Below are 12,745 nucleotides of genomic sequence, written 5' to 3'. Positions count from 1 at the left end.
AGAAGCCCAGATCAGATACCTAGCAAGACATGGCCAGACAAGAAGCAAAGGCACGAGTCAAGGCACAAATGATGACACGAGCCAGATCCGGGCTACAAAACAGCTGCCACCAACTCAACAGTCCATTATGAGCAGAGGTGGGCAGCACTGAGGAGCCCTTTATAGAGCCTCCTGGCTTTCAGGTGGGCTGCAGGATTACCCGGGTCTTAATCCTGCAAGTAGTTGCCAATCTAATGCCAATTCTGTGAGGTGGATCAGGCCACCTTCTCTATCACGCCACCTGGAGAAGCTGCCGATCCTGACACTTTCTCTGTATCTCTTCTGCACTCTCCTATAGTCCTCCTCACTCTCTCAGACTTGTAAAGGTTTCCTCATGACATTAAAGTCCAGTCAGGTCTGACTCTTGGGGGTGGTGCTCATTTCCATTTCCTAGCTGAGGGAGCCAGCCTTTGTCTGCAGTCAGTCTCCATGGTCATGTGGCTGGCATGGTAAACAGGTAAACACTGGTGTTACCTTCCCACTGAAGTGGTACCTTTTTATCTACTTGCATGTGCATGCTTTTGAACTGCAAGGCTGGCAGGAGCTGGGACAAAGCACAGGAGCTCACCCCATTGTCAACTGGGACGAACTGTGAACCTTTCGATCAACCAGCCCAGCAGCAGCTTAGTGGTTTAAACCACTGCACCACCTGAAGTCCCTCAGACTTACCAGGTAGCAATGAATGGTGGGGCCCCAATGCCATTCTGGAAAATTAAGATGATGTCAACCTATTAAAATGGGATTGTTTGTCATAACAATCTAAATAAATCAATACATTTCACAAACAAAAGCCAAAGAAGAGAGGGAATCATTATTTCCACGTTTACGTAAGTACATTGCTAGGGTTGTTCACACGCATTGACATTCGCTTCTGTTTTTAAATGTCAAACCATGTAAGTCCAGGAGTACCAACAGCTTTGCACCCTGTCTCTTGGCCTGTCTCACAGGTTGGTTTCAATCACCCTGGCACTTAGGTTCTCTTTGTCAAGTTATGCTCTGCAGTGCCTCCATAGCATTGATTTTTAGACTTTTTAGATGTCTAAGTAGCTGAACTTAGTGAATTTGCTCCTACACAGATACATGTCTACGGGTATTCCTAGGCAAGGCTTTTATTATACAGTGGCCCTGTCATTGCCATGGACATGCCCGTCCTCTCCCTGCCTCTCCCATTTTTGTCATCACTTCCCTCACCTTATGATTACTGTGGGAGCCCTGGGGGTTTCCAGACATGGCTTTTAATGTGCAATTGCCCTTCTCCATTCACAAGCTTACTGGTGGGGCAGATGCCAGTAGCTCTCCTATGGCTTCCCATCGCTTATCAATCCTTTTTGCTTATGAAGCAACGCAAGGAAAGGTGGAATGGCCCCTTTCGTGTGCGGCCAGGGTGTGCCCCAACATCCTTCTGGGTTCCATCCGCCCCCCTTCCGCCAGCAATTGCCTGGGAAAGGAAAAGTTGGACGAAATGGCCGGGCAAGCTTCTGCTCCGCGGGGGCGAGCGCGTCCACTCTTCCAGCCCACGAGGCTACCTCTTCCGGCACCAGGTGCGCCTCAACTCCTGCTAGGCCTGCCGTGCCGGAGCCCTGGCAAGCCCGAGCGCGACTGGCTCCGCACGCTGGCGCCCGCTCCTCTGCGTGGGCTCGGCGAGGGCGCCCTTCGAGGGAGGAGCCGCGCCAGGGCACGTGACCCCCTTTCTCCAGTTGGGCTCTGGGGAAGTGGAGCTCTCCGAGCGTGCCTGCTGCTGGCTCGCCGCTCCCTTTGCGCTCGCGAGCTGGGACGGCGGCGGGCGCTCCGGCGGAAAGCCTGGCAAGGCGAGCCACGCAGGGGAGTCGCCCGGCGTCCGCGCCGCCCTCGCCACCTTCCCCACCTGCACGTCCCCGCTCCTAAGGAGCAGCATTGGGCATCGCAAGGGAAGCGTCCCCTTTGCAGGCTGCTGCTGCTGCGCTTTCCGGTGTTGGAGGTAGGGGGGGAGCTGAGCTATGAATGCTTTTTTTTTTTTTTAAGGATCAAGGATTAGCCTGGCAAGAGATGTCGTGCGAGCCCCCGGGCATGTGCACAGCGTCCAGCAAATTAAAGCAAAGAGAGGGAATCGTCGGTAGAAACTAAAAGCTAGAGAGGAACTGGCTGTAATCCCCCTGCCTGGCACTCGAATACCGCTGCTAAAACTCAGCTTGAATTCGCTGAACACTTCTTTGCCAGAGCCTCTTTGTCAGTTGCCAAGCTCTTTCGACACTGAAAAGAAAGCATCCCTGGGTAGGTATTATTTGGCCTTCCCTACCGCAAAGTAAGATGTGGGTGTAAAGAAGTTATGGAAGTGGTTCCTTACTGGACTGATATACGGATTGCCTTGCCTTGCTCCCAGAACTTTACAGAAGATGCATGTTTTCCTGCAACTTCTTTTTCTTTTGGACACTTCCTGGGGAATGGGTATTCCTAGTGCTAACAAACAAAAGGTATTCTGGAGCTCTGTTGTCTGTTCCTAATGGATTTCCCATGGAGGAACCAGTGGGGTAAGATAAAAAGATTTCAAGTGGAGGACTGTATAAAACTAGGTAAAACATGAATCACACAACAAATGTGAAGCAGCTGGTGGACGCTAATGAAAGCTCAGCACATTCAGCACGGGGAAACGAAATCCGCCTCGGGCGCAAGGCTCTGCCACACCTGCTCTTGGCTACTGTCCTGCTCCTCAGCTGTGGCTGCTTCTCTGTTCCTTGCAGAGCCTCTGACACAAGCCCCATGCTGCCCATCCTGCTGCTGCCTGTGGCCTTCATCCACCACACGGTCCATGGGAGCATTTCCTGCTATGATGACTCGGGAGAGCCTGTGGACTGGTATGGGTTAATTACACCCGATTTAGTCTTAATTTAATTTAATGTTTAACATGTATATATTGCTCTTCAGCAAAAGTATTTATAAAATCCACTGTAATATATTTGGATTTCTTTTGCCTTCCCTCTACAATCTTGCTCCTTCTCTTGCATAGTTACAGACTTTTTGAGTCAAGCTTTTGCCCAAAACTACCAAAACATTTTAGTTTCTTCCTTGCAACCATGAGGGCTAGAAACCTCTTTTTTAACACATACAATGCATTAGTATTAAATTGCATTTTTATCCTGCCTTTTCCCCTCTTCTAAGGAAACTGAGAGGAGCCCAAGGCAGTTCCATTTTATCCTCACAAAAAAAAAAAAACTACCAAGAAAAACACTTTGAGGTATGTTGGACTGAGAGAGAGCAGCTGGTCTAAAGCCACTCAGTGAGCTCATGGCCAAGTGAGAACTAGAACCTGGATCTCCCAGGTCCCTAGGCCAAATTCTTACCATCATGCCACACTGGTTCTCATACTGCTGTGGATTGTAAATGTTAAGTAGTCAAGGTTACTCATACAAAACCAGGCATAATGCAGTTGAAATTACTTGGTATTCTTCCTGGGGTTAACATATAAGGTAGATTTCATCTGGGGTTAATATATAAGGCCTTTTAAAGCTCTGTCCTAGGTGCATAATGGCATTGTCTGCCCTCACAGCTTGTTCTAGGATTTTAAACCTCAAATAATTAATCCTCATTCTAATTTTCCCCTTCATTTCTTAATAACTAAGTCCAAGTCACATTGCCCACCAGTAGACAAGAGGAAAACAAGATGGGGAGGTGGCCACCTTCTTCATGACAGCATTGTGTTTTGCTTGGGTTTCAGGTTTATTGTCTACAAGCTGCCAAGGCCCCCTCATAGCCCTCCGGCTGAGGGTATGCGGTACATGTATCAAGATGGGCAAACACAGGGCTGGGTGCAAGGCAGGAGTCTGATGAACAGCACTGTGGGAGCCGTGGGCCGGACCTTGCAGCAGCTCTATGTGAAGGCAAGGCGGAGGCAGGTGGGTCTCAGGAAAGGAGTCACAAAGATGGCTTTCCATGTTGTGGCCAGGAGTGCGGGAGGAGGCCAGATTGTGAAGATCTAATTCCTGGCTTCACTTAAGCCAGGCAGGTGTCTATTAACCTACCCGAGGTAGAGCCATCTTTCAGGCAGCAAGGTTCTGGGTTTTTAAAATGGCTTTTTAATTTTTCTTTTATTCATAAATTGATGCAGCAGCTTTCCAGCCAAATAAGACTTTGAGGTGACTTGCAATATAATTTAAAAGGGGTGCTTCAATTAGTACGAATGCGTCACTCGTACATGGCGGTTCATTAGAACATGATGAACCCTGTGTTTATGGTGGAGGTGCAAAGCTAGCCCAAAGGTACTTTGTGGCTCCAGGAAGCTGCATGGCCCCATCCTAAATGTATGCCCAAGCATTCCTTGCATTGGTCAAGAAAAGGCTAAGTCTAGTTGCTGGAATGCATACAGCTGCTGCTTTAATTCTTTTATATTTGCCACTCATCTTGGGTTGGGTCCAAGAGGAACTTCTAGTTCAGGAGATGAACTAAAATATGTGCTACTTGGGTGGAAGGGCAGTCTTAGGAAGAAGAAATGTATGAAGAGTCGCAGTGTCTGTTGTTGACGGAGAAAGGGGACTGACACAGGATAGTTGTCTGACCACCCCTTTGTCTTATTTTCCTTCCAGGAGGAGGAAATGGCCTACGTCCTCTACAATGATGAGCCTCCAAATAACCCTTCTTTCATCTTGAAGGGCCATACAAAAGGTGGTGCCTCTGGTCCGAACGTGCCCTAATGGGCAGGGCTTGCCCTACCATACCTAACCCTAACCTTTATGAAAGGGGTCTGTTGAGGGTGGTGGCAAGATGTTAGAGGACAGATGTGTGTGTCACAGAGTCTGCCCCTTAATCCCTATGGGAAGACATCTCCAGGTTCAGCTCATGTTCACCTGTCAGTCCATTTTCTGTATTTTATTTATTTATTTAAAATATTTATATGCCGTCCTGTCGCAAAAAGCCTCAGGATGGCTTACAACATAAAATATAACATAAATAAATTCCCGACCCACACTGGCTGCAATTAAAAACATAGAAAAGACAATATTAAAACTTATTAAAATATTGCTGGAATAAAAAGGTCTTAACCTGGCACCGAAAAACAAATAACGACGGTGCCAGGCGGACCTCCGTAGATGGGGCGCCACCGCAGAGAAAGCCCTCCTCCAGGTACTTTGCCTCCTAATGTCTTTCATGGAGGGTTCCCGGAGGATGGCCTCTGCTGCCGATCTCAAGGGGCGGGAGGGCAAATATGGAAGTATGTGGCATGGGGAGAAAACTCACCTTGTCTTTTGCCTCAGGATGGGCCCCGATGTCTAACACAACTCTGGCTTACTCAAAGAGTGGCTTAGGAGGCATCTCCATTATCACTGGTCATGCCTTAAGTCACATGCTGTGCATGAAACTTGGGTTAAAGGACTCCTTGTGCTACATTCCTAGAACTTCAGAATGCAGGAAGAAAGTTAATCAGCATTTGTTTTTCTTAGGGGTAATCCTCCTGGACAGAACCCAAGGATTCTGGCTCCTTCACAGCACTCCTCATTTTCCATCCAGTACAGATGAGAAGGAGTATGTCTGGCCCCAGAGTGCACTGTCCTTTGGGCAGACCTTTCTTTGTGTCACCTATCCTTACAGCCAATTCAAAGATATTGGTAGGTGCCTCAGATCTCTGTTACTAGAACCGTCATACTGAAACTCAGATTTTGGGATTATTTCCAGGTTCTTGGTGGGGAAGAGCTAGAAGGCTGGAAAGTAGAGCTGGAAGGAGCTAAAAAGTAGGATTTCCCCAGACTTGTGTGGTATACAAGAATGGGATTTTGTGATGATTTATAGTACCATCATACTTTACAGACTAACATGAGGATGGAATTTTAAGAATCATACAATCTAAAGTTATCCCCAACTCCATGTAAATGTAGTATAAGATATGGAAAGTTGAGAAGGACAACTCCAACAATTCATTTCAGTCTAGACTATTATAGTGTGTTTAGAAGTGTATGTGCATGGTCCTTGCCTAAGGGCTTCTGGTCCATCTTTTATCATTCGACTCTCCCCACAACCCCCCCGATCCTGAATGACTGCTGAATTTTCACAAACATCTGTTCCTTAGCATGCCTTTCCTGCTAAAAAGAGGTAACACTTCTTTCCCTATAGGACGCTAAATTTAGAACTTGCAGATAGTCACTGTACTGGTCAGTCACCTGAAGCAGGGGTAGGCAGAGGATAGATTTCCAAAGATATTGAACGTGAATTCCTGGAAGCTCCTACTGGCATGGCCAGCAGTCAGGAATGCTTGAAGTAAAAATTTCTGGAGATCTGCTTTTTGCCCAAACCATCCAAGAGGATTGGGGGCAGCTGTCCTTTGTCCTTCTCATTTGCCACACTCTGCAACTGTGGGGTTTCCACTACAAAGCAGGACTCCCATAAAGAAGTCAGGATTATTTGCATGTCTGATTGGTGTATTGTGCCTACAGCTCCATTTCCATGCTGTTTCTGTTTTGCAATTGACCCCTTCCCAGCCAGGTTTGTAGGCTGCCGCAGATTTGCTGGGCAGGAAGAGCTTACTTTCAAGCAAGAGACTGGACTCCTGTCCAGACAGCAGATCTGATACTCTGTTCATTGTCTCTTTGCCTCAGGGAATCAGTTGCTCTTCACTGAACCCCACGTCTATGATTACCATGTGGAAGGCACTTTTGCTCAGGACCTGCCAGCCTTACTGAATGCTTCCAAGGGGCAGCATGTTCAGCAGGAACCATGGAATTCCAGTGTGGCCCTCACATCACTGGAGGGCAAGGAATTCGTCAGCTTTGCCAAGTTTCGTTCCTTTGGTGATGGTAGGTGATGAGATGAGACAACTAAAAAGGGAGGTAATGGGAAATAGAGATTTTAAAGAAGGGAGAGGTGGTCGGCCCTCACTTCAAGTCTTCTCATGTAACTATTTCTCTACCCAGATCTGTACTCTGGCTGGTTAGCCCAAGCTCTTGCCAGTGATCTCTATGTCGAGTTCTGGCTCAGATCCCGAGGGATCCTCCCTTCCAACTGTTCTGGGCCTTTCAAAGTCTATAACGTGCAGAAACTAGCTTTCCAGGATCCAGCTCCCACCTTCCTTTCCACAAAAGACCATTCCAAGTGGTGTGTGGGGACCAGGAGTGATCCTGGCTGGGCCTGTGTTGGAGACATGAACCGCAATCATGCAGAGGAACAGCGTGGGGGTGGCACCATTTGTTGTCGTGATTCAACCATCTGGAAGGCCTTCCATTCCTTGGTACAGAATTATACTGACTGTGATGATGCACGGTACCACCTGAAGAATCTGAGCCATAGGGGAGTGTGATTCATCAGACAGAGAAGAAGTACCACAGGTGAACACAACAGGTAACAGGGAATCACTCCTATTGTTTCCCACTTTCGCATTTGCTCCTCTGGCATTCAAACACAGTGTATCAAGCGATGATTAAATTCTTGGCCCTTTTGGTAACTGGCTGTGCTGCTACTTGGCTCCCCTAAACTAGTTCTCTGGAAAGGACCCTTTAATTTTCAAAATCTCAAATACAGCAGGTGTTGCTTTGCACCTTGGACATTTCCTTTCATCAGTGTCTCCTGTTACACACTAGCACTACCAGTGTCGTGTGCCTGAGGTGGAGAAAACACATTGAGGAATTCTGTATAAAACAGGCAGTTTGTGCTTGCTTATTTTGCATAAGGCTATTTCAAGAAGCTAGGTGTTCAGTATATATGGGTTTCTATACAGGATATGCTAATTTGAAGATAAGTAACAAGGGCATGACTTCCATACCCCAACAATGCAAATCCAATCCTTCTCAGTCTGTGATTTTAAAGAATCTCTTTAGGCACAAAGGCCATAAACTTGTTACTGAAGAAAATAACAATGACTGGGTTTACACAACATAACCAGCACACAAGACTGAGTTCGGGTTGTTGCTGAACCATAGTTTGTTTTTTGAAATGTGACTTATGTTTGAACCTAGCCATGATGATAAACCATGGTTCATTAACCATAAACCATGGTTTACTCCAAAAATAAACTATGGGTTCTCTTCATGAGTTGTTAATGGTTAACAAGCCATGGTTTAATACAACTGGGTTCAGACATTCAAATAACTTACACTTCAACTACAAACTACAGTCAGCTCATATACAACCTTGAGAGTTGTATAAATCCAGTCACTACATATAAGATACTGTTTTCCCCAGTTTTGTGATAATTCTTTAGAATATTATTATTGATCTCACTTCTATACCACTCAATAGCCAGAGCTCTCTTGGTGCTTAGTATGGCATATTCACAGCCCAGGCAGTGGCCCATTGCTGGGAGAGGAACTCCGAGGAGATGCCTGCCACTTATTGCTGGCCCAAGGATATTGCTGCCCCACCATGAGCTTGCCTGCAACTCAGGGTGCACGTACTGTGCCTTCTTTCTCCCAGTTCAAAAGGATAAAATGAAGGGATTCCTACAGCTATGAGTAAATGAAGTACAAGTCCCACAGAATGAAGTACAGTGAGTCCTAGCATGGAAGATAACTATGGCAATGTATCAAACTTGTGTGCAAGTGAAATCCAACTATTTTACCTGATACAATGTCATTAAAGACTTAAACCCTTAAAAGGCAATAAATTTGGATATTCCTGTCTTCATTTTCAGCTCCCCTCTGGTATACTCAGGCTTAAACCTTAGGATTAAGCAGGCTTAAGCCTAAATCTACTTGATGCAAGATCATCATAGAGGCTGTTGCAACTCTATCTACATGCCACCTCCCCTAATAAAACTGGTATCACAAGGGAGGCAACAGGTGGGATTTGTAGAAAAATGAAATAATTGTCTGGATTATGTATAATCAGCTAGACAAGGAACTGTACCATACAGACAGACGTTGAGGAAATGTACTCAGGTGATCGGGGCAGCAGGAAGAGAAAGGCAACTGAAATGATCAAGAGGTTGGCACAACTCCCCTATGAGGAAAGGTTACAACACCTGAAATTATTTAGCTTAGAATAAAAGGAAATAAGGGGAGACATGACAGAGGTGCACAGAATTATGCATGATGTACAGAAAGTGGTAAGAGATGGTGATGGACAGGGAGTGGTAAGAGACTCAGGACAATTAAAGGAAACACTTCACACTGCACATTGTTAAACTATAAAATTGACTTCCATAAAATGTCATGATGGCCACCAATTTGAGTGGCTATAAAAAGAGATGGGACACATTCCTGAAAGCTAAGGCCATCAATGACTACTAGTCCTGATGGTTATGCGCTCCTTTTAGCAGCAGAGGCAGGAGGCCTCTGAACCTCCGCTGCTGGGGAACATGGGTGAAAGAGTGCTGTTGTGCTCATGTCCCGCTTGTCAGCAGCTGCTTAGCCACTGCGTGAACAATGCACTGGACTAAATGGGCCACGGTCTGGTCCAGCAGGGTCTTATATTCACCTCATAGTACTAAGGTGAAGCCAGACCAAGTGAGGAAAAATGCACGCACCACAGGAAGGATCATTTTTACTTAATTTATTACTGTCTGAAATCCAGTGACACTGACACAGTTGCCACTGCCATCCTCTCTGCACATGGTTGGCAGCTGGCCATTCAACCTGTTTCATAAAATACAGTACTAGGAAGTGGACTGCTACACACATGCACCCACAGGTTAAAACTACAGTGATTCAATACTGCAACTGAAAATAGTACTGCCATAAAAAGAAAAAAATATCAAGTGTTCCCCAAGTCATAATTCTTTTTTAAACAGTTAATGCTGTTACAAATGCTACTGATGTGAGGACAAGGCAAGACACAAATAAGTCCTACATCTTCACTGCAGTATAAATATGGAAGAATTTTATACAGTTTACCCACATCTGACACTACGTTTCTTGCTACCCATTGCAGCTAAGGGAATACAGCATCTCTGCTTTGGAAAGTTTGGTGCCTGAGGCCTGCACCACGGAATGTCACTTAATCATCTTCTGTGCCACTTCCTGAGCGATCCTGAGAAAGAAAGAAAAATATTTTTATATAACACAATACTTTATACAAGTGTCCCCCAGCACCCATATATGCAATTTATCTTCACAACAAACCTGTGGGGTAGCTTAGACTGAGAAAGCATCACCCAGGAAGCTTCCCAGGTGAACAGCAGTCTCTAGTTCTAGTCCAACATAATATCCACTACACCACTAAAATGGATATAGTGACATGGGACCCGCCTCTTTGTTTGCCTACCTTAAAAGTAATGGTCTCTTTCCATTGCTCTCCACCCCCTTGACTATAATTGCACAGATTTCTTCTAGGACAGTGACAATAGTTCTGGGGATATAAAATTCTGCAGTTACCTCCTCTTGCTCTTCCTCACTATCATCATCACTAACTACTGGCTTGGCCCGTGAACCACGGCTGGTACGTCTGCGGCCCTTCATCCGGTCTTGTGCTTTCTCCTTTCTGCCCAATTTAATCTTCACTTTGACAGACCGAGCTGAAGGGAAAAACAACGAGAAAATGATGAGTATTTGGCCTGGAGGCAGCTTTCTTGTTCTCCCTTAGCACAGCCAAACCGCAACAGAAGGACAGAGTCAGTCTCACAAAGGACATCTTTTCACCAAGACAGAACTCAGGGGTAGCAATGCAGCAGCAGCAGCAGCACATATACGTTTGCCAACTGCCGCCTCCTCCTCCTCAAGAAAGCTCTTGACTATGTCATCTGAACTTCACTGCTTTTTTGTTCAGAAAGCATTGGGGTCCCAATCTCCCTAGGTGGGTGAATGACCCTGAAAATCTACATTTCCACACTAAAATCTCCTTTTCTCATTAAAGAACATCAAGAAGTCATCTGTTCACACCCAGATCAAGGACAAAGCATGAGGCTTTCCTCATACATTTGGAGCTTGCCTCTATTCTGTGCACAATATCAAGTCAGTTTGATTGATAGTTTGATTGCCACTTTCAGACATTTTCTCTAGTCAAAATACCAAAGTCATCTTACTGAAACATCTGTCTTCACAAAAGAATAGAGGAGGAAGCAAGTGGAAAACTGCTTACACTCTGATTCAGATCCTTCTTCTTCTCCTTCCTCTTCCTCTTCACTCTCCTCACCATCACTGTCTTCCTCTTTTTCAATTTTCTGCCTCACACTGGTGAATACAGATTGCAGCACAATTGAATCTTCATAAATCTGTAGGGAACCACAAAAGGAGATGCACATGGAAAGTGAAAAGCCTTACTTCCTCACAACTTGTCATATGGTCACAGTGCTTTCATTTAGAGAGAGCTCTTTGGATTAATGCTAACAATATGTAGATTTACAGGGCGACTGAGCGTTCTAAAGACTTCACAAACATCCTTCCAACAAAATTTAAGGCAGGCAATATTGCAGAGGGCTAAGGGTATAGTTGGTCTAGGGCCATCAAATAAGTTTACGGCAACAGTAGCTTTCAAACTACTTTCTTACCAGCTATATTATGTTGATTCTTAACAGATAATGCATAACCGGCAACAACAGAATATTGAAAATGGTTTTTAATTTTGATATAACCAAGAGATAAGTAGAAATGGTTCCCCAAAATTACAGAGCAAACTTGAGTTTCACACAATTCTCCAGATAATATTTTCACACCACTTAAATCCAAGAAATCCCCACATAGTTTTGTGCAAGCTCAACACTTGCTACTTATACACTACTCAAGACATCATGGTTCCCAAATGGTATCACAGCAACCATTTGTAATAAGGAAGTATCTAACATCAAGTGTTGATAGCTCTGATTAGTTCCAGAAAGAGAGTTACGGTCCAGCTCACACCTCGTGGGGTCTTGGAGGGGACTTGCTTTTCAGGGCCAAGGACATGCAGGCAGGACCTGACCCGCACATAGAGGATTGCTGGGGAAAGTCCTACCAGAGAGCCTTCAAGGTTGAAAGTCTGAGCATTCTGACACAGCAGCATGACATCCTTCTCCAGATCATTCAGGCTGCGGTATTTATGGTTCCGGATGCGCTCCTGAAAGAGGAAGAAAGGGCACATGACTGATCCCACTTGCTTACTTGCCACCCATGTTTGAAGAAGTCTACTTTCCTGCTTGGATTCTGCTTGAACATGTAACTCCATGTTTTCAGCACTTCACATAGAAACAAAGCGACTCAGAAGGGGCTTCCTGGGCCAATTACAAGTAGCCTGACCTCCAGGTGCAAGCTGGCTCCACTTATGTAATCCCCAACATGTGGTTGTCCAATCTCTCCTTGAACACCCTCACTGATGGGGCCTCAACCACCTCTCTTGGAAACCCATTCCATATCCTCGGGGTTCTACTTGTCAGGAAGTACTTCCGGACATCCAGCCTGAAGCCTGGCCCCTTGAACTTCTCCCATTATAACCGTATCCTCCCAATCCCCCCCCCCCAAGATATCCTTCCAACCTGGTCTATCAGGTCCAAGGTCTCAGGCTGACCTAGTGGGCAATTCCTAGTTGTCCTTCCTAAACAGAGTTTGGGAGTGCTCCTCGACTCCGCAGCTTGGGAGTGCTCCTCGACCCAGAGCTTTCACTGGAAGCTCAGGTAACAGCAGTGGCGAGGAGCGCTTTCCTCCAGCTTCGGCTAATTCATCAGCTGCGCCCCTATCTGGAGAATGACTGCCTTGCGACAGTGACACATGCGTTGGTGACTTCCCGTTTGGACTTCTGTAACGCGCTCTACGTGGGGCTACCCTTGAAGACGGTCCGGATACTTCAATTGGTCCAAAATAGAGCTGCCAGGCTGCTGACGGGGACTGGACGTTATGTTCAC

General features: G+C 45.9%; 2 protein-coding genes across 12 annotated transcripts in view; one reads left to right on the top strand and one right to left on the bottom strand.

Moving 5' to 3' along the window:
* Positions 1-581: 581 nt before the first annotated feature.
* DNASE2 (deoxyribonuclease 2, lysosomal) lies at positions 582-12,482 on the top strand. 5 transcript variants are annotated; one of them, XR_006416040.1, is made up of 10 exons: positions 582-711; positions 2,041-2,289; positions 2,757-2,870; positions 3,731-3,908; positions 4,596-4,674; positions 5,451-5,615; positions 6,600-6,797; positions 6,915-7,338; positions 8,627-8,774; positions 9,865-10,313. XR_006416040.1 is itself a non-coding variant. In XM_044443658.1 (9 exons), exons 3-8 carry the CDS (start codon positions 2,776-2,778, stop codon positions 7,295-7,297), a joined length of 1,098 nt encoding a protein of 365 aa, XP_044299593.1. In that variant the 5' UTR covers positions 582-711; positions 2,041-2,289; positions 2,757-2,775; the 3' UTR covers positions 7,298-7,338; positions 11,786-12,482. The 5 variants fall into 5 exon arrangements, 4 of the variants coding, with proteins under 4 accessions (XP_044299593.1, XP_044299594.1, XP_044299591.1 ...); XM_044443658.1 differs by lacking the exons at positions 8,627-8,774; positions 9,865-10,313 and adding an exon at positions 11,786-12,482; XM_044443659.1 differs by lacking the exon at positions 8,627-8,774.
* Positions 9,472-12,745, bottom strand: part of SMARCA4 (SWI/SNF related, matrix associated, actin dependent regulator of chromatin, subfamily a, member 4) — a 115,374-nt gene continuing 112,100 nt past the window's right edge. For all 7 annotated transcript variants that reach the window (XM_044443644.1, XM_044443643.1, XM_044443646.1 and 4 more), the window contains 4 exons: positions 11,863-11,964; positions 11,011-11,143; positions 10,308-10,447; positions 9,472-9,963 (listed from right to left, as the gene is read on the bottom strand). In XM_044443644.1, the coding sequence (XP_044299579.1) occupies positions 9,931-9,963; positions 10,308-10,447; positions 11,011-11,143; positions 11,863-11,964 (408 nt within the window). In that variant the 3' untranslated portion in view covers positions 9,472-9,930. The remainder of the gene's footprint in view (positions 9,964-10,307; positions 10,448-11,010; positions 11,144-11,862; positions 11,965-12,745) is intronic.

This window comes from Varanus komodoensis, unplaced genomic scaffold, assembly GCF_004798865.1.
Source record: "Varanus komodoensis strain SLA01 unplaced genomic scaffold, ASM479886v1 scaffold42, whole genome shotgun sequence".
Lineage (NCBI taxonomy): Eukaryota > Metazoa > Chordata > Lepidosauria > Squamata > Varanidae > Varanus > Varanus komodoensis.
The sequence above is the reverse complement of the archived record's forward strand: the minus strand, read 5'-3'. Positions and strand labels throughout refer to the sequence as shown.

What these genes read in the sequence shown, in the direction of transcription:
- DNASE2 (XM_044443658.1), top strand. Translation starts at nt 2,776, where the DNA reads ATGCTGCCCATCCTGCTGCTGCCTGTGGCCTTCATCCACCACACGGTC. An exon ending in CTTGAAGGGCCATACAAAAG is followed by an intron (nt 4,675 to 5,450) that starts GTGGTGCCTCTG and finishes TGTTTTTCTTAG; the next exon opens with GGGTAATCCTCCTGGACAGA. An exon ending in CAGCCAATTCAAAGATATTG is followed by an intron (nt 5,616 to 6,599) that starts GTAGGTGCCTCA and finishes TCTTTGCCTCAG; the next exon opens with GGAATCAGTTGCTCTTCACT.